This window comes from Dendrobates tinctorius, unplaced genomic scaffold, assembly GCF_039654945.1.
Source record: "Dendrobates tinctorius isolate UK_male_01 unplaced genomic scaffold, ASM3965494v1 ptg000011l, whole genome shotgun sequence".
Taxonomy (NCBI): domain Eukaryota; kingdom Metazoa; phylum Chordata; class Amphibia; order Anura; family Dendrobatidae; genus Dendrobates; species Dendrobates tinctorius.
The window spans coordinates 18,060,192-18,080,206 of record NW_027361679.1 but is presented as its reverse complement, the minus strand read 5'-3'; the positions used below and the strand labels follow the sequence as shown (position 1 = coordinate 18,080,206).

General features: G+C 44.3%; 1 protein-coding gene across 1 annotated transcript in view; it reads left to right on the top strand.

The window, feature by feature from the left end:
- The window catches only part of GRID2 (glutamate ionotropic receptor delta type subunit 2), a 2,095,611-nt gene that overhangs the window by 1,652,311 nt on the left and 423,285 nt on the right, over positions 1–20,015 (top strand). The window contains exon 11 of the mRNA XM_073590055.1: positions 6,943–7,255. Coding sequence (XP_073446156.1) covers positions 6,943–7,255 — 313 coding nt within the window. The remainder of the gene's footprint in view (positions 1–6,942; positions 7,256–20,015) is intronic.

Sequence of the window (20,015 nt, the reverse complement as noted above, 5' to 3'; positions counted from 1 at the left end):
TACGAGTTCATATTGTAAACACAAATAGTTAAATTTTTTCAAAGCCAGTAGCGGACCAAGTGGGAAATCCCAAATAATACACATTGTCAGAGTACATAGACAAGATGAATGGAGACTAGTTTTCACTAAATTGAAACAAACCATGAACAAATATTAAAAGTCCACTGCATATTAGATAAATCAGCTGAACCCACCAATTTTGTCAAGATCAGCCTACCATCTGTTGTGTGGGGACCACCGACTGTCCTCCCACAAAATATGTTGGGAGGCATAAGAATTAGAAAGTTGGAATTCAATCACTTCATCTTTTTGCTCAGAAGGTTGATTAGCTGCTGAAAATTATTCTATCAGCTGCTTTCTAATAGGAAATACAGAAATGCTCATTATAGCTGATTGTTCCAGTGTTTGATGAAGTTGAAAGAGAAAGCTGAGTGTCAGATAAATGTTTGTTTCTGTCAATAGCTATGAAATGCTTATGTCCAGCTTAAGGCTTAGCTTAGTCTGTACACAGATATAAAGTTTGCCAAATATTGGCATATTTTAGACCCATTCTTCATGGATTAAATAAAAGTATAATTTTTGTTTGAACAAAAAACATGTTTCATTTTAATCTCTGAAGTGGTTGTTCCATGAAGACAAGATTTGTCCTGATACTTTATTAGGGCATCGTGGGAAGGAGGTCCCATGCTGTTCAAGAAAAGTAGAAAGGTTATGGTTGATAGGATGGATATCCAGTATCCTGACAATAATGCATAAAAAACATGGCACTCCTTTGTTCCAGTGAAGAAAATTTTATTACCATATATACTCGAGTGTAAGCTGACCCGTGTATAAGCCAAGGCACACAATTTTGCCACGAAAATCTGGGTAAACTTATTGACTCGAGTATAAGCCGGGTATGCATTGTCCCCTCTTCCCTACCCCTTGTATGCATGGCTCCTTATCCCCTATCTTTGTATGCATGGCTCCTATAAAGAAAGGGCCCTCGCTGCACCTCGTTCGTTCCGGCGCCAGCAGCTCTTCCAGTCAAGCGAATACGTGGCCCCGCTCATTAAGGTATTGAATATTCACTCCACGCCCATGGGAGTGCATAGGCATGAATATTCATTACCTTTTTAAGCGAGGCCACATGATCGTTCAGCTGGAAGAGCTGCTGGCTCCAGAATGAACAAGATGCAGCAAGGGTACGCAGGAAGGTAAGTAGGATGTGTGCTGGAAGCCAACGGCTGCGACTGTCACTGTGCACTATTACAGAGAAACGAATATTCATTTCTCTTTAGCTGTGGCACAGGCTTTAGCCACAGCTGCCAGCTCCTACCTCTGTGACCCGCTGCTCTGCTACTCCATCTCCCCCGCTGCCCGCTCCCTTTCTGGGACAATTTGACTCGTGTATATGTAGGGTCAGTGGGCCGGACCGGGGGGTGGTCCCTCTGGGTACCGCACAGCAACGTAAAGACACAAGATGAGGCAGGTTTCGGGTTCAACAGGTCCAAGTTTATTCTCTCACCGTCTGACTGACGGCCCTCACAGTACACCACACTATTTTCTCTGCGGCCATCCATTTCCATGGCCACTTCATGCACATCGTACTTTACACCGGGGACGTACATGTATGCACCGTCGCCTCTTCACTCTTAGACGCTCCTGTCAGATCCGTCACTGTGGCTGCCTTAGGCCCGTAAACCAATAATACTTTTGCTGATCAGTCGTCTCTCTCAATACGGTATGCTTTTCCTCCTTGCCTCGTCTCTGCTGTGGTACTTTCGTGTCAGGACCACCCCCCTTGACTTTCTCTCTTCTCAGTCCCCCTGGTTTGGTTCTCTCACAGTGCACAAACTGTTGTAGTCCTCCTGTCACTTGAGCTCCCCCTGGGGACTGGAACTTTCTGGAACCCTCCTGTCAAATTTATAACTTTCCCGGTTCCCTCTGACTCCGCCCCCATGACCAACGGTTTCTTAATCCCAAAGCTGATGTCAAGTCCTATGCTCACACTCCTCCCTGCCCTCTAATGGTCAACCCAAGGTTCTGCACGTCCACTACACTTTCCTAGCTGTTTCCCCACTGTAATAACTGACACCTGTCTAAAGTGTGCAAACCTTCCTTTCTCTATTCTGACAAGTCCGTCCATCAGGTCACCTTCCCTACACTCCCCCTTCCTTTGTCTATTGTCATCCTCGACAATTGTAATCCCTGCCTTCGTCGTTCTGAAGCTTACCCTACCTTCTGTTGTCGGACCAGCTGTTGGGCCAAACCCACTACCCACGGGGGCCGAACCAAACCGGGAGCACCATGCTCCGAGCAGCCTACTGCTACTCGCCAGTGTGCATGCCACATGACAACGTCTTTCAAATTGGGCTAGGTACACCTGGATTCTCTTTCTGGCGTGTACCTTTCCCTACTCTTCCTTTCTGTCACCTTCCACTATCCGGTACGCCATGATCGAGGCCTCACACCTACCAGATCATTGTCGGCTTCTGCCTTCTTCCTTCACGGGAGTCCGTGGTGTCAGGGACCTGACCTAGGACGACTGTCTTTCTCACGTCTTCCATCTCTTTTCCTTTCTTTTGATTACACGTCATGGTAGGCGTCTCGGTCTCCCAGACCTTCTGAACACATAGACCCCCTTCGGATCTCACACTTCCCTTTGGTCGCTCAGACCCTCTTACCCGGACCTGTTGCATTTCCTTGTGCATATTATATAGCAAACAACTTTACAATATCACAAGTACCCCATTTTTACATTTTTTTTCTTTTTACTAATGCTTTTAAACCAACTTATTATAACAAAACACCACATATCTTCTTCCCCCCTTCCTTGGACATGGGCACTCTCTCTTCTACGTATCCCCGCCCTGTCAGGCTAACAAGTAAACATAGACTATCCTGTAAAAGGAACATAGAAAAACAAAAATAGAAACCACAGATAAACAACATTTTATTTTTAAATCTTACCGCGAACTGTCCTTGTGACCTGCACAACGGTGCAACGAACTCCTGACAGTTCAATCCACCTTCTGGTGGTCAGTAGTAAGGGCCCCACAGCCCTGGAGTACCCGGGATACTGAGAGTGTCCGCAACAGTTCTCTTTACGGGGGCTCGTGTTCTTCGGATTCTGCCAGCACGGCTACGGCATTGTAACCATGGGGACAATATTCCTTATAATAGGATACTAAGTCCCCCTCCTGCAAGGCCCAGCCATGACGGACAGAGGCAACGTTGAGATAAACCTTCTGGCCTGTCCCAAGATCTCGTATGAACCCATATCCTCTGGGTATGTTCGTATACACAAGCCGTCCCTGGGATCCTGTGGCTGCCATGCCAGCCTCTCCTTTTTCATGAAGAAGCCCCCAAATCTCCTGCTCTCTGGCCTTCTTTCCTTTGATGACCTCCGCGACCCAAACGGAGGGTCCGGTATGAGCCCGGGAGTCCGGTGGGTGGGACTTAGCCGGGAATGAGAGCAGGGCAGAGGCGGCTGATGATGTCTGCAGCCCAGCAGCCGCTGGGACCCGGTGGCGAGCAGGGACAGCTGTATTTCTCACAGATTGGGCCACAGGAACCAACACATCGGCTGCAGACGGCTCCAACGCCGGCATAGCGACAGCCGCAAGATGGACCGCATCCAGAGTTTCAGCCGGAGCCAGAGCCAAGATAGTAATAGTAATGGCTGGCTTCGGGGAAGATGTCACATCTGGCAGGTGGGATGAAACTGCGTCTTCCAACGACAGGTTCTGCACCGGCGACACCGGGTGTGGCATCACCGGGCGGGGTGACTCGGGGTTAGGGGGCGGAGGCCCTGCTCAGCTCCACATAGACAGTATGGCCTTCCCTGATCAGATTCTCAGGGACACAGGATGCCGCGGGCTGCGGCTGAATGGTAGGGACTGCTTGCGGAGCCACTGGTGGGACCAGGGGAACTCTCACCTTCCCCGGCACCGCGGCCTCCATCACGTCATCACGCGGCTCCTCCCGCAGTCTCCGCTCTTCACCCCGCTGTCCGGCGGGGCCAGCCCCCAGGCTCAGGAGCTCCACGGGCAGGTCTCCCGCTGGCATCCTCAGTGGCTGCTCCCGCTGGCTCTGCAAAGGCTCCACTTCTCCGCTCATCATCCAGCTTCCTGCCCGGGACTCTGAGGGAGACGTTTTCTGGCGTGACTCCACCTCCTGGCGCCACCGCCATTCCAGGCGCCCAATGCCCTGACATCCACAGCGTTGCATATCGTCTGATGAGCAGCACTCGACTGGCGCCAGACAGCTGCAGCCAAACTTTTCCTCTGTGCCACTCCCTGTGCTGGGTGGGGCGTCCGCAGGTCTTTCCACCCACTTGTCAGGGTCCAGTATGTGGGAGCGTCGGCCTCCTGGTACATATTGCTGTCCCCAGTGATAGGTAGGAGGGGGCCCCAGTCCATTGGGGACAATGGCAAACACCTGGATCTCTCCTCTGCACTGCAATAGCACCACCATCTTGCTCCGGACCTGGTACTGCCCCGGATCCTCTGCTGGCAACGCAGATGCGCCACAGCGCTCCCAATTTGTAATCCACAGGTGGGTGATTTGTATTCCCCAGGTGCTTATAATCCACACAGAGCAGTCTGAGTCTTTTTCCATCCCTTGGGGCAGGCCTGCCACAGAAGATATCGTATTAGCGGCGTTGATGCTGCCGACTACGCCAAGTGTTGGGTCAGTGGGCTGGACTGGGGGGTGGTCCCTCTGGGTACTGTGCAAACCTTCCTTTCTCTATTCTGACAAGTCCGTCCGTCAGGTCACCTTCCCTACATATACACGAGTATATATGGTAATCAGTCAGCCAATCAACTGAGCGTCCATCACTCTGTTTTTAGCAGTCCGTCATCAAGATGCTGGAAGACTGAAACTTGGGACATCTTGTAAAGTTTGGTACCCTTAAAAATGACATGCTGAAAGAACAAATAATATTTGGCATATTATTCACCGCTGTATAAGGGCCTCCCTTCAGGTGGGCTCAAAGTGTCATTTTATTTCATGCATGAGATTTATCTAAATAGCTATCAGGTAGTCTTACATTTTCCCTACAGCAGAGGGCTTACCTGGCTGTATACATTTTAGGAAAGTATTCTCTAATGAATTAACACATTTAAGTACTGTTCCCTTGGTATTTGTTAGTGCTCTCAGTAAATTGTAAGTAAGAATATCACCCATCAAAGGCCAATGAAAAGGAACTTGAAATTAGATTCATTCTGCCCAAACCACGGATAACATGATTCAGAGCCTGGCTGCTCCAAGTGCCATGTTTTACTCTGAAATGCTTGGGTGTTTACGAATAATCATAGTTTGAAAAGCCTATAACATATAGGAGAGACCTGTCAATCAAATAGAGTAGATGACACTGGACTATTCATCTCTTTCCCTATAGTCCCCCACCAAGTTTTAAAACTGTTTTCTCTGAAACACTATAGCCAGGCACTAATTTATGCTGTTTCAGGCAACATGGATCTATTATCAGATTCCTTTTACATACAGGTTGATTAAAAGTGAACTTCTGTACCTATCAAAAAAGTACTTTGTTGATTTTTCAATCTGTATAGTGTACTCAGCCCTACTCATTGCCCATTCTGTGATCCCAAATCAGGCAAAGATAAAAAAGAGGTGTCATATCTTTATTATCTGGGACTTTTAGGGTTTGCGGAACGCACTAAATAAAATATAATGGTAATAGTCTGTTCGCAACCCAGGGTCCACCATGCAGAGATGGAAAACTGTAGCTAGTGTGAACAATGGCGACACTGCACTGCAAGTGTTTACAAAGAGCACCCTGGGTTAAATGCAAACAGTGTGAACGAAACACAACGGTACAACACTCTGTTGCTCATCAGAGCAGTATATTGCTACAGAGAACCTAAGGCTAAGCACACTGTGTTAAACGTCACACAGTGAGCAGAGAACACAAAGAACCTGCCCTGTTACTCCACAGAGCGGCAAAAATGAACGTGTCTAAGCATGTGGAGAAACTGTGCTCTAAGTACTGCATGCGCTAACAGGTGAGTGCCATATCGTGTGGCCTCACTGTGCCCTGAACTAAGAAAAGCATGCTCCAGCATGTGGCCTGACTGTGACCTGAGTAGTAACTGATGCGTGCTACGGCGCATGGCCAGACTGTGCCCTGAGTAGAGGATTACCTGCCTCACTAGGGCCATTAACTAACGTATCCACTCACAGCACTCACTCACAGACACAGACCCTTAAGGCAGAGCCGAAGCCCCAAGCACACACAACGCAATAGAATGTGATCATAGCGCACTGACGGGTGCCTCGGAGATCCTTTAATAGACAAGGCCAGTCAGAAAAAACCTTCCTCGCTGGCCAATCCGGACTTTCCGCGGCATCTGAGCAGCTAAAGACAGAACAACAATGGGAGATCACCACCTCATGAGCATGCTCAGTAGAGTGAATCCTAGACTTAGCCTCAGGAGTAACTGCTCGCCGCTGACTATTGCCAGTTACTATAGATGAACCTGGAGAGGCAGCAGTAACCAAGCGCACAGTCTGAGTCTCAGCAAGATGCTGAGACCAACATCTTTGCTGAGCTGCATTCACTGCGGTGGAGACTGAATGGGGCACTGCAGGAGAAGACAAGGCTTGAGATCCATCCTGTGCAGAGGGAAAATCCCAGTGCCTAACAGGGACAAACGTGACTTTTAATGTGTTTTGCATCTGTTGAAGTTTGACAAATCCACATGTATTCATAATTAAATCAAGAATACAATACTTATAATATAAAAATATATAATAATAGGCTATGGATTTATTTTATAGTTGTGCTATGTTCGGTAATAGTTATACTTAAAGTTGTTTTAAATTTGTTAAATTAATTCTGAAATATTTTTATAACATGTACTTTTAATGTTTGTTGCCAAAATATTTTCATTTTTTATGTTTTAATGTTTATTCAGATTTCTTTTTTTTTTTTAGAGAGCTGACATTGGAATTTCTGCCTTGACTATCACTCCCGACCGAGAGAATGTAGTAGACTTCACAACTCGCTATATGGATTACTCTGTGGGAGTTCTGTTGAAAAAAGCTGAGAGAACAGTGGATATGTTTGCGTGCTTGGCACCTTTTGATCTATCTCTTTGGGCCTGTATTGCTGGGACTGTCCTATTGGTAGGTCTTCTGGTCTACCTGCTAAACTGGCTTAATCCTCCACGCCTGCAGATGGGTTCTATGACCTCTACAACACTGTACAACTCCATGTGGTTTGTCTATGGATCCTTTGTTCAACAAGGTATGTTTGATTTCTTTTAATATGAAATATGTTAAAGTCTGTTATAATCTAGTCAAATTTATATTGAGCCAGGTTCACAATGAATAGACCTCCCAATGCTTAAAGGAAAGCTGAAATGATCTATTGCTGAATATTGAACACATGTGTTTTAAAGATAAAACATCTGGTGGCCTAGCCTTTCCTATTTTTCACATTATTTATACTAAGATCTAAAATCTTGCATTTTTAAATTTTCTCAGTGCCTCACAATAGGCTTATGTTTTCTTTTCTATAGAGAACATTTTTAGCCGTGCCTGAATACTAGCGTAGAGCAGAACCCTAATGAACAGTAATGAATATATATTAGAAAAAGCCAAGATGAGACCACCTTCTGACTGAGTCTTAGATTCCTGTGGGTGCAGTAAAATAAGTCCCTAAACTGTTATTTGAAGCATAAAAGAGCAGCACATGCAAGAAGACAATTTCCATAATAGTGTAAAGAGAAGTAAAATATATACAGTCAGAACCTTTTCACCCAACGTTCACTTGTTTTGCTATGACTGTTTGCGAGAATAGGATTGACTTGTACCTGTTCTCAGCAAAGTTAGCGAATATGTAATTTTACTGTACATTATAGCTTGTGGGAAATGTGGAGTTAGCCTAATGAGAGTTCTTGGGGTCACTCGTTCTCCCACTGATCAGACTCTCATTAAGTTTGTTCTGCACCTTAAAAAGTTGTCAGCTGAACTATAGTTCACAGACAGCTATTGTTTCAGGCCCTCTCCTCAGACAAAAGCATACTTGGATTGGCAGTGTATGCACGTGTTCTTAATGTGAAGAAGGAAATAAGGCCATGTTCATACTGCGTTAAGGCAGCCCATTCAATGCATAGCGTGGATGGGCTGTGTTAACGCTATAGCATAGCGCGATTGCGTTATGCTATACCGGTAACGCAGAGGATTCATCTGTGCTAGCGGTGATGGAGCCTCAGACGCTGCAGCCCACGTCCGAGGCTCCATCACAGAATGATGGCACATTGCTAGCGCATGTCGATTATGGCTTTCGTTAGCAAGGAGTTAATGGCAGCGTTAACGGACTGCGTTACACCTCGTTATGCCGCGGTGTAACGCAGTCCGTCTAACGGACTGCCGTAACGCAGTATAAACCCAACCTTAGAAGCTGCCTGTCACCTTCAAGTGGAGCTTATCTCCATTTGGAATAACGGATTGGGCAAGTTAAAATACAACCCGCCCCAACATGTTGATTGGGCCAGGGATCGGTTGTATCATCATTAAGTCCAATGAAAGAGTAAAGTCCAGAAATGTGTAATTTATCTGAGCCTGGCAAAGAAATGGAGTCCTGAACAGAAACACATGATCATTTTCAGTCAGTACAAACCAGGTAGACATTTCTTTATAATGTCTCCCTGCTTAGCATTTTTTGAGTTACTTAGTAGCTATGAGCATACACTCTAGTATTATTTTATTAGAAAATTACGCTAATGTACTTATTTCATTATTTTTATCATCTACAGATATATGTAGCAGTGAAAGATCTCTTCTTCCTTCATGTCAGTGGATTTATAATAGCTAAACCTTCTCTGTTTGTACCTTGAAGGTGTTTGCTTGGAATTCCAGTACTAACATAATTGTTTCTTCTCTTCATTTTCCCTGCATGTTTATCTGATATGAGAAAAGATAACAGCAGGTTTATAATCTGAAATATGACACATCAGTATGAGGGATAATAAAACAACAGAAAATGAAATAGGACAACTACTCAGAGAACTATACAGTATAGTGAGGAGATCTAATCATAAAGTCCCATTAGGCTACCAAATATCTGTGCGGTATTGAAATACATTCATTAGTATTGTCATCTAATATTTCACTTTCATTTTAAACATAACACAAACTTTATTTGCTAAATCTCTACTGTTTACTGACCCAAGACCACATGGGAATAGTAGGATAATTGAAAGTGACAGACACGCAATGTTATTGCAATTTTGTCCCTGAGTTTTTTTAGTTGCCTGAGACTTGTAAGACTTGTGTTTTGCAGAATACCATTGTCAATAGCTTTTCTTAATGAAGACAGTCCAAATACCCTTGTTTACCCTTTAGTGATATTATGTAGTCAAATATTATGATTATACCTTTTTCTGTCTCTCTAACTCATATCTATTTACCAATCATTTGCCTATCTACTGTGTAATTTACTACCAAGGTTTTTAAGATTACTTAATAATCCAGTCTAAAACTCACAAGAGATATAATATGTATAGTTGATTGATATATTGTAACTAGAGCTGAGCAGACCTACTAAGGTTCAAAATTGCTACAACCTGTTGATTTGACCTAAAATACAATCTCTATATATAAAACTGAATGTATGTGTGTATCACCAACCAATCACGAAGCATCTTTCATTACACCAGAGCTGTGTATAAGAAGATGAGCTGTGATTGGTTGCTATGAGCAACAGTTTACCTTGCAACCAATCACTAAGCATCTTTCATTTCACCAGAGCTGTTTAAAAGAAGCTGATCTGTGATTGGTTGCTATGAGCAACAGTTTTCCCTCTCCAGAAAACACCTCAGCACACACTGACATGGTGGGAGAAATCTAGCATTCCCGGAAATATAAGCTCCCAGCCATTGTCTGCCCCCCAAAAAAGGAGCAGAGAGGACATGACAGAAATGAATCACCCCTTCTGTGCCCATTTACACATCACACATCCTCAATCCTATAGGCACATCTTCCCTCTTAAAGGGATCATTGGTATTGAAGTCAGGGCAAATCCATCCAACACTCTGATACTGACCCCAGGCCTCTCTTAAAGGGATTATTGGTATGGAAGTCAGGGCAAATCCACTCTGCGGTAACACCAGAAGCACCAAAAATAACCCCTAAAATTTAGCTTTTAATTGAATGACTAAAATCATTAGTGAAAATGACTAAAAGAAGGAGTAGTAGAGGACAAAAATGAAGGGTAAAAAATGTTTAGTTCTCTTCAGTTATCACATATTGGGCCACCAGCTAAATTGCCCTAGTCAGCCCTAGTTTAACCCTTCCAAGCCGCGGAGGTTGGCACCCTAGTTGTAGACGATATGGTGCCCCCGCTAAGCATGATCAAACATGATCGCGGTGTACCGGGGGTTAAAGGGAAGCATCGGCAGGGAGGGGGCTCCCTCCATGCTTCCCTGAGCCCCCCACGGCAGCGCAATGTGCAGTGCTGCTGCGGGGGGCTCTTTCCCTACAGGCCCCCGGATCCAAGATGGCGACGGGGACCTTCAGGTGCCTGTAGGGAGCTGGCTTCCTCACTGCCTGCAAAGTGCAGGCATGAGGAAGTCTGCAGCAGTGCCTGTGACAGATCGCTGATCTGTCACAGTGATCAGTGATGTGACAGTCACAGTGATCTGTGATGTGACAGATCAGCGATCTGTCACAGGACAGTGATGTCCCACCTGGGACAATGCAATAAAGTTAAAAAAAAGTGTAAAAATAATTTTAAGAAAATCGCTAAATAAATTAGTAAAAAAAAAAAAAATATTCCCCATTAAATTCATTTTTTGAAAATAAAAAAAAAACAATAAAAGTAAACATATTTGGTATCGCCGTGTCTGTAACGACTCGCCCTATAAAACAGTCCCATTAGTTAACCCCTTTAGCAAACCCCTTAAAAAATAAAAATAAAAAACGAAGCAAAAAATAATGATTTATTATCATACCACCGAACAAAAAGTGCAATAATGCGCGATCAAAAAGACGCATATAAATATCCATGGTACCGCTGAATACATCAGCTTGTCCCACAAAAAACGAGCCACCATACAGTGTCATCCGCAAAAAAAAAGTTATAGCTTGCAGAATAAAGCGATGCAAAAATAATTATTTTTTATATAAAATAGTTTTCATTGCATAAAACCGCCAAAACATAAAAAACAGACCTAAATGAGGTATCGCTGTAACCATACTGACCCAAAGAATAAAACTGCTTTATCAATTTTACCGCACGCGGAACGGTGTAAACGCACCCCCCCAAGAGAAATTCATGAAATGCTGGTTTTTGTTCATTCTGCGTCCCAAAAATCGGAATAAAAAGCGATCAAAAAATGTCACGTGCCCGAAAATGGTACCAATAAAAATGTCAACTTGTCCCGCAAAGAATAAGACCTCACATGACTCGGTGGGTCAAAATACGGAAAAATTATAGCTCTCAATATGTGGTGATGCAAAAACTATTTTTACAATAAAAAGCATCTTTTAGCGTGTGACAGCTGCCAAACATAAAAACCATCATAAATAGTAAATCAAACCCCCTGTTATCACCTCCTTAGTTAGGGAAAAATAATAAAATAAAAAAAAATGTATTTATTTCCATTTTCCCATTAGGGTTAGGGCTAGGGTTAGGGTTAGGGTTAAGGCTAGGGTTAGGGCTAGGGTTAGGGCTAGGGTTAGGGTTAGAGCTAGGGTTAGGGCTAGGGTTAGGGCTGAGATTAGGGTTAGGGGTGTGTTGGCGTTAGGGTTGGAGTTATAATTGGGGGTTTCCACTGTTTGGGCACATCAGGGGCTCTCCAAATGCAACATGGCGTCTGATCTCAATTCCAGCCAATTCTGCTTTGAAAAAGTCAAATGGTGCTCCTTTTGCCATGCGCCCAAACAGTGTTTTACCCCCACATATAGGGTATCATCATACTCAGGACAAATTGCAAAACAACTTTTGCGGTCCAATTTCTCCTGTTACCCTTAGGAAAATAAAAATTGGGGGCAAAAATATCATTTTTGTGGGAAAAAATGATTTTTTTATTTTCACGCCCAGGCGTTATAAACTTCTGTGAAGCACTTGGGGGTTCAAAGTGCTCACCAAACATCTAGATAAGCTCCGTGGGGGTCTAGTTTCCAAAATGGGGTCACTTGTGGGGAATTTCAATAGTTTTAGGTACATCAGTAGCTCTCCAAACACACATGACACCCGCAGACCAATCTATCAAAGTCTGCATTCCAAAACATCACTACTTCCCTTCCGAGCCATGACGTGTTCCCATACAGTAGTTTTCTCCCACATATGAGGTATCAGGGTACTCAGGACAAATTGGACAGAAACTTTTGGGGTCCAATTTCTCCTTGTACCTTTGGGAAAAAAATTGAAGACTAATTGATCATGTTTGTGGAAAAAAATATGATTTTTTTATTTTCATGCCTGGGCATTATAAACTTCTGTGAAGCACTTGGGGGTTCAAAGTGCTCATCACACATCCAGATAAGTTCCTTAGGGGGTCTAGTTTCCAAAATGGGGTCACTTTTGGGGGGTTTCCACTGTTTAGGTACATCAGGGGCTCTCCAAAAGCAACATGACACCCTCAGACCATTCCATCAAAGTCTGCATTCCAAAACATCACTACTTCCCTTCCGAGCCCCGACGTGTGCCTATACAGTAGTTTTTTCCTACATATGAGGTATTAGCGTACTCAGGACAAATTGGACAAAAACTTTTGGGGTCCAATTTCTCCTGTTACCCTTGGGAAAATAAAAAAACTGGTGACTAAAAGATCATGTTTGTGGAAAAAATACAATTTTTTTATTTTCACGCCCGGACGTTATAAACTTCTGTGACGCACTGGGGGGTTCAAAGTGCTCACCACACATCTAGATAAGTTCCTTGGGGGTCTAGTTTCCAAAATGGTGTCATTTGTGGGGGGTTTCTACTGTTTTGACACATCAGGGGCTTTCCAAATGCGACATGGTGTCCGATCTCAATTCCAGCCAAAAACGTCAAATGGCGCTGCTTCCCTTCCGAGCTCTGCCATGCGCCCAAATAGTGGTTTACCCCCACATGTGGGGTATCAGCGCACTCAGGACAAATTACACAATATCTTTTAGGGTCCTGTTACCTTTGGAAAAATAAGAATTGAGGGTGAAAAGTTCATTTTTTGGAAAAAATATGATTTTTTAATTGTACCGCTGTACGTTTTAAACTTCTGTGAAGCCCTTGGGGGTTCAAAGTTCTCACCACTCATCTAGATAAGTTCCTTGGGGGGTCTAGTTTTCAAAATGTGTCATTTGTGGGGGGTTTCCACTGTTTAGGTACATCAGGGGCTCTCCAAATGCGACATGGCATCCGATCTGAATTCCCGCCAATTTTGCATTGAAAAAGTCAAACGGCGCTCCTTCCCTTCTGAGGTCTGCCATGCGCCGAAACAGTGGTTCCCCCCACATATCAGGTATCAGCGTACTCAAGAGAAATTGCACAATAACTTTTGCCATCCAATTTCTCCTGTTACCCTTGGTAAAATAAAAAAAATGAACCTGAAGTATTTTTTTTGTGAAAAAAAGTTAAATGTTCATTTTTTTTTAAATATTCAAAAAATTCCTGTGACGCACCTAAAGGGTCAATAAACTTCTTGAATGTGGTTTTGAGCACCTTAAGGGGTGCAGTTTTTAGAATGGTGTCACTTTTAGGTATTTTCTATCATATAGACCCCTCAAAGTGGCTTCAAATGTGATGTGGTGTTGCAAAAATGAGAAATCGCTGGTCAATTTTTAACCCTTATAATTTCCTAACAAAAAACTTTTGGTTCCAAAATTGTGCTGATGTAAAGTAAACATGTGGGAAATGTTATTTATTTAGTTTTTTGTGTGCCGTATCTCTGTAATTTAAGGGCATAAAAATTCAAATTTGGAAAATTGTGAAATTTTCAAAATTTTCGCCAAATTTCAATTTTTTTCACAAATAAACGCAAGTTATATGAATGAAATTTTACCACTAACATGAAGTACAATATGTCACGAGAAAACGGTGTCAGAATCACCGGGATCCATGGAAGCGTTTCAGAGTTATAACCTCATAAAGGGACAGTGGTCAGAATTGTAAAAATTGGCCCGGTCATGAACGTGCAAACCACCCTTGGGGCTTTAAGGGGTTAAAGGGGTCTCTGGTATGGAAGTTACGGCAAATCCCTCAGCGCTCTGATTTTGTCCCCAGGCTTCTATTAAAGGGATCATTGGTATGGAATTTAGGGCAATTTCACTCAGCGTTCTGGTTCTGACCCCAAGCTCTCTTAAAGGGATCTCCTGCATGGAAGTTAGGGCAAATCCCTCAGCGCTCTGAATCTGACCCCAGGATTCTATTAATGGGATCATTGGTATGGAAGTCTGGGCAAATCCACTCAGCGCTTTGATTCTGATCCCAGGCCTCTCTTAAAGGTATCCCCCTTATGGAAGTTAGGGCAATTCCACTGAGCACTCTGGTTCAGACCCCAGGCCCCTCTTAAAGGGATCCACAGTATGGAAGTGAGGGAAAATCCACTCTGCTCTTTGGTACTTACCCCAGACTTCTCTTAAAGGGATCTCCAGTATGGAAGTTAGGGTAAATCCCTCAGCGCTCTGATTCTCACCCCAGGCTTCTATTAAAGGGATCATTGGTCAGTACCAAAGCGCAGAGCAGATTTTCCCTCATTTCCGTACGGAGGATCCCTTTAAGAGTCGACTTGGGTCAGAACCAGAGCGCTGAGTGGATTTGCCCTAACTTCCATACCGGGGATCCCTTTAAGAGAGCCTGGGGTCAGTACAAGAGCATTTGTAGGCAATTGCCCTGACTTCCATACCGGGGATCCCTTTAAGAGAGGCCTGGGGTCAGAAATAAAGCACTGGATGGATTTGCCCTGACTTTCATACAGGCAATCCCTTTAAGAAAGACCTGGGTCAATACCAAAGCGCAGAGTGGATTTGCCCTAAATTCCATAGCAATGATCCCTTTAAGAGACCCTGGGGTCAGTACCAAAGCGCTGGATGGATTTGCTCTGACTTCCATACCAATGATCCCTTTAAGAGGATGTGCCTATGGGATGGAGGATGTGTGATGGGGATATAGGCACTGGAGGGGGGGATTCATTTCTGTCATGTGCTCTGTGCTCCTTTCAGGGGAGCAGACAATGGCTGGGAGTAGAGATGAGCGACTTTTCCTTTTTTCAGGTCGAGTCGGGTTTCATGAAACCCGACATTCTAAAAAGTCGAGTCGAACACAATCGGCCCACTATAGGGAAGAGTTGGGGTCTGACTGAAACACGAAACCCAATGCAAGTCAATGGGGAAGCAAAGTCGGCAGGAAGTGGAGGACAGTAAACACACCTACAGTGCCCATTTCAATGCCAACAACATCAATTCTTATTACTTAAGCTTGGCAACCTTAATTTACATTATAATAATAGTTACACATTGAAAACTGGGGGTTATTTGGCTAAAGTTGTGGGGGGTAGGGCTGTCTCCAGGTTTTCGTGTGCCCTGGGCCAAAGAGTGTCAATGCGCCCTTTTAACACATACCACAACTCATAATGCTCCGATACAGCACAGAAATATAGGTATAGTACAATGAAAAATACTTCACTGCTTACATGACATGACTGATATCTATTTGAAATTCTACAATAGCTCAAAAACCGGACAGCATATTATTCCATACAGTATTATGGCCACCACCTAGTGCGCCATACAGAATAATGAGCCCCATATATTTCTCCATACAGAATAATTGGTCCCATATAATGTTCCATACAGTATATGATGAGCTCCACATAATGCTACAGTATATGATGGTCCCCATGGATGATGCTCCAGTGTCTTATGGGCCCAAATAATGCTCCATATTTAATGGGTCCCATTTCTAATGTTCCAGTGTATAATGGACCCCATAGATGATGCTCCAGAGTCTGATGTCCCCCATTTGGAATGCTCCAGTGTATGATGGGCCAAATGGATGATGCTCCAATGTCTTATGGGCCCAAATAATGCTCCATATATGATGGGCCCCTATTTCTATTGCTCCTGCGTATAATGGGCCCCGTAAATGCTGCTCCAGTGTCTGATGTCCCCCATTTGGAATGCTCCAGTATATGATGAGCCAAATGGATGATGCTACAGTGTATGATGGGCCCCATATATCATTCTACAGTGTATATTGCTCCCCAAAAAAAGCTCCCAACATTTTAAAAAATTAAATACCTCTCCTCGCTGGGCACTGCTCTACTCTGGACTCCTCAGTATTGCCATCTTCAAGCTCAATGCACTTGTACTGTTTCGGTAGAGCGCATACAGACGTGATGTCATTGCGCTCTCTAACCTGAATGTCACTGTCAGGAAAGGTGGCAGATGTCACGGCGGTGGAGCAGGGAGAGGTAAGTATTGCAAGTGCTGTGGTCCTGAGCAAGCATGGGGGGCCTACTCGTGCATGACGGCTCTGGCACAGGGCCCCTCATAGTACGACGGTATGTCTGACGGCAAGTGGGCCCTTCCCCGGCAGAGACACTTTTGCATTGTATGAGGGGCCCTGTGCTACTGCCGTCGCCCATGAGTAGGACCCCTCACCTGCTCAGGGAACCGGCACTTTCATCTGCACCTTCCTCTGTGTCACCGTGTAAGGTGGTATAGTATGTGGGATGGGGTACCTGAGTTTCATCAGTGTCACATTCTGTCTCTGTAGAGTGCGAGGGGAATGTAGGGCTGTGGGTCAATGTACCAGCAGAATCATCTAGCAGTGGCTGTGCATCAGTGTACTCCATCTCAGATTCATGTTGGACAGGGGAATTCAGAATTTCACTTGATAACACAGGCATGGCATGTGAAAAGAGCTCCATGGAGTAATCTGAAGTGTGGGCTGCCGCATCCTTCACTTTTAGTGGGGGTGAAGGAGACAAGGAAAGGGGTGGTTCCTGACCAGAAGTCTGCACTGACGACTCAGTGCTTGCATTTTTTTATACTTCAGAAGAGGAGGCGATAGAGCTGGAGGCTTTTTCGGCAATGTAAGGCATAACCAGTTCCTGATGCTTTGGCTTTAAAAGCAGTTTACCTTCTCCCAGAAAAGGGACCCTTAAAGGCCTTCTTGTGCCAGATGATGATGCAGGCTCAACACCTCCTGCCTTAGCTGCTATTGTGCTTTTGGCACTACCAGCAGATGCACCACCACCACCATCAGTACCAGCTGGCCCCCCACACCCACGTCCGCGGCCTCTTCCACCATACTTAATAATTTTTGTGAAAATGGACTCAAAATGCCAGCAGATATATGGTACTGTTTCAGAAGCGGACAGCTCTATACAGTCTAGGGATAATTGTAAATCTCCGTATATATTTCATGAGTCAGATACAGATGGTCACAGGCTCTGTATGTATTAGACAATAATATAAAAATTTGCAAAAGGGTACAGTATCACTAGATACAAGGTATATATAGTATAGTTTAAACATACTGAATCTCCGTATACATTTCAGGAGGCAAACAGACGCTCTCAGGCCCAGTATGGATCCGACTACAATATTGAAAGTTGAGAAAGGGTACTATGGCGCCCCTGAGGGTACGGTCGCCACAGAGGTACTGCACCTCATCCAAAGGTGTGGTATCCCACACTCAGGTAAGGAGGGATCACCACTCAGGACTCCTAACCCTGCACTCAACACACACACTAGTTAGTCAGTGCTTTCTGGTGTACCCGGCGGGAGGATGGCCTCATCCCAGACTGACTATCAAAGGGTGTTGGGGGTTAGTGTGGAAGGTAGGTACAGTAGGAGGAGCTTAGGTAGTGGAGTGATTGTGGGCATCCAATCAGAGAGAGCAAGCTGACAGTTGATGGGTGGAGCTAGTCTGAGGTAAATGGATCTTTCTAGAGAGTTGTCAGTCAGTTAGTGACAGGACAGAGTAAGCGCAGGATTGCTGTGAGAGGGCTGAGGGTCAGAGAAGAGAGAAAAATCTTGTCCAAGCTCCTAGATTGGAAGGAAGGGGTCCTTGGGGCACGGGAAGTGCAATAAGCCACCTGTGAAGCCCGTTTCTGGAGCAGAAAGGACCAGGCCTCGTTGGGGAAGGTGGCTCCTGGAGGTAGTGAAGAAATACAGGGCTCAGCTAGAAAGATGGAGGCTGAGGTAACTTTAAGTGCCTCAGTCGCAGCCGCATTAAATACTCAAAAAGGCATCAATTGGAATAAAGGACCCCGGAGCCTGACCCACATCGCCCGGTGTGATCCGTGGCTGCTGGCCTGGGACACTGTTTGTGAAGGCCCACAGCAGGAAGGAATGGAGAGATCAGCGCAGAGACACGGCCTAGAAAGGATACACAAGTAGGAGTCTTGAACAGGTGTTCCTGATGTACCTTTGAGTTTGCCGGACCCCTCACTTGGATGACACAGTACCAATCGGGTCATCTTGTGCACAAAACTTTTGAGGAAAAACTCAGAAACTGCATCCTTTTACAACTCGCCTGCTACACATGCTACACTCACCATCACCGTCAACGGCTCACAAACACCATCTCAACTGCCCTGGGATACAGCTTTGCCCGTGGAGAGCTTCATCATCTTGTCTGCTTTAACACTGGCACAGAGGATCTGCATTGCAGCGTCGGCTAGCCTAGCCGAGTACAACGGGTGGTGTCATGATCCACTTTTTCCAAATTAATTATCATACCATCTTCCCCCTCATCTGAACTGTCATCTTCTTTATTGGACACCCAGGGCCACAGACCGGGTCCCAATCACCATCGTGACATACTTCCCCCTTTAAAGAGCCTGAAAGGCCCAGTACTGAGTAACCCCCGGCCCTGCGTGGTGTTTCATTTTAACACCAGATAACAGGGATATATTGTATAGTTTCAACATTCAAAATCTCCATATTTATTTCAGGAGCAGACACAAACACTCTGAGGCGCAGTATGGATTACACAACAATATGAAAAGCAGTAAAAGGGAATGGATCCCAAGCGTACTGCAGTATACAGTGTTGGGGTCATTTGGCGATCTACATACAGTATATATTTCAAGAGTAACACACAGCCTCTCACAGGCTCAGTATGGATCACACCATAATATAAAAAGAAGATCCACAAGAAATAATCACACATGTGTGCCAATGTTCCAGGTGTCAATGATGCACTTTGAGTGGTGGGTAGAGGATGAATTTTGGGCACAAAGGGTTCTGGATCAACAGATACAAGGTATATATAGTCTGCTTAAAATACAAAAAAATTTCCGTATGTATTTTCATGAGGCAGACACATATGCTCACATGCTCAATATGGATTTGACAATAATGTAACAAGTTGAAAAAGGGTATAGTATGACCAGATACAAGGTATATATAGTATAGTTTAAAAATTCTAAATCTCCGTAGACATTTCATGAGGCAGACACAGACGCTCTCATTCCCAGTATGCATTAGCCAAGAATATAAAAAGTATAAAAAGGTTACTGTATCACCAGATACAAGGTACATATAATATTGTTTAAACATTATAAATCTCCTTATTTTTTTCAGGAGGCAGACACAGACGCTCTCAGGGTCAGTATGGATTACACAATATAAAAAACAGTAAAAGGGTAATGGATCAGAAGCGTACAGCTGCATACAGTGTTGGGGTAATTGTAAATCTCAGTAGATATTTCCTGAGTCAGAAACAGACTCTCACTGGCCCAGTATGGATTAGACCACTTTATAAAAAGCAGTAAATGGATAAGGTATCACAAGCGTACAGCTGTATACAGTGTTGGGTTAATCTTAAATCTACAAATATATTTCTGGAGTTACAGACAGACGTTCACAAGCAAGAATATAAAAACTTCTAAAAGGGTAATGTTTTACAATCGGTCAGCTGCATACAGTGTTGGTGTCATTTTAAATCTTCTTATATTTTACCAGAGTAAGACACAAACTCTCACAGGCTCAGTATGGATTACACCTGAATATAAAAATGAGAAAAAGGTAAATGTATTCGAAACATACACCAGTATACAGTGTTGGAG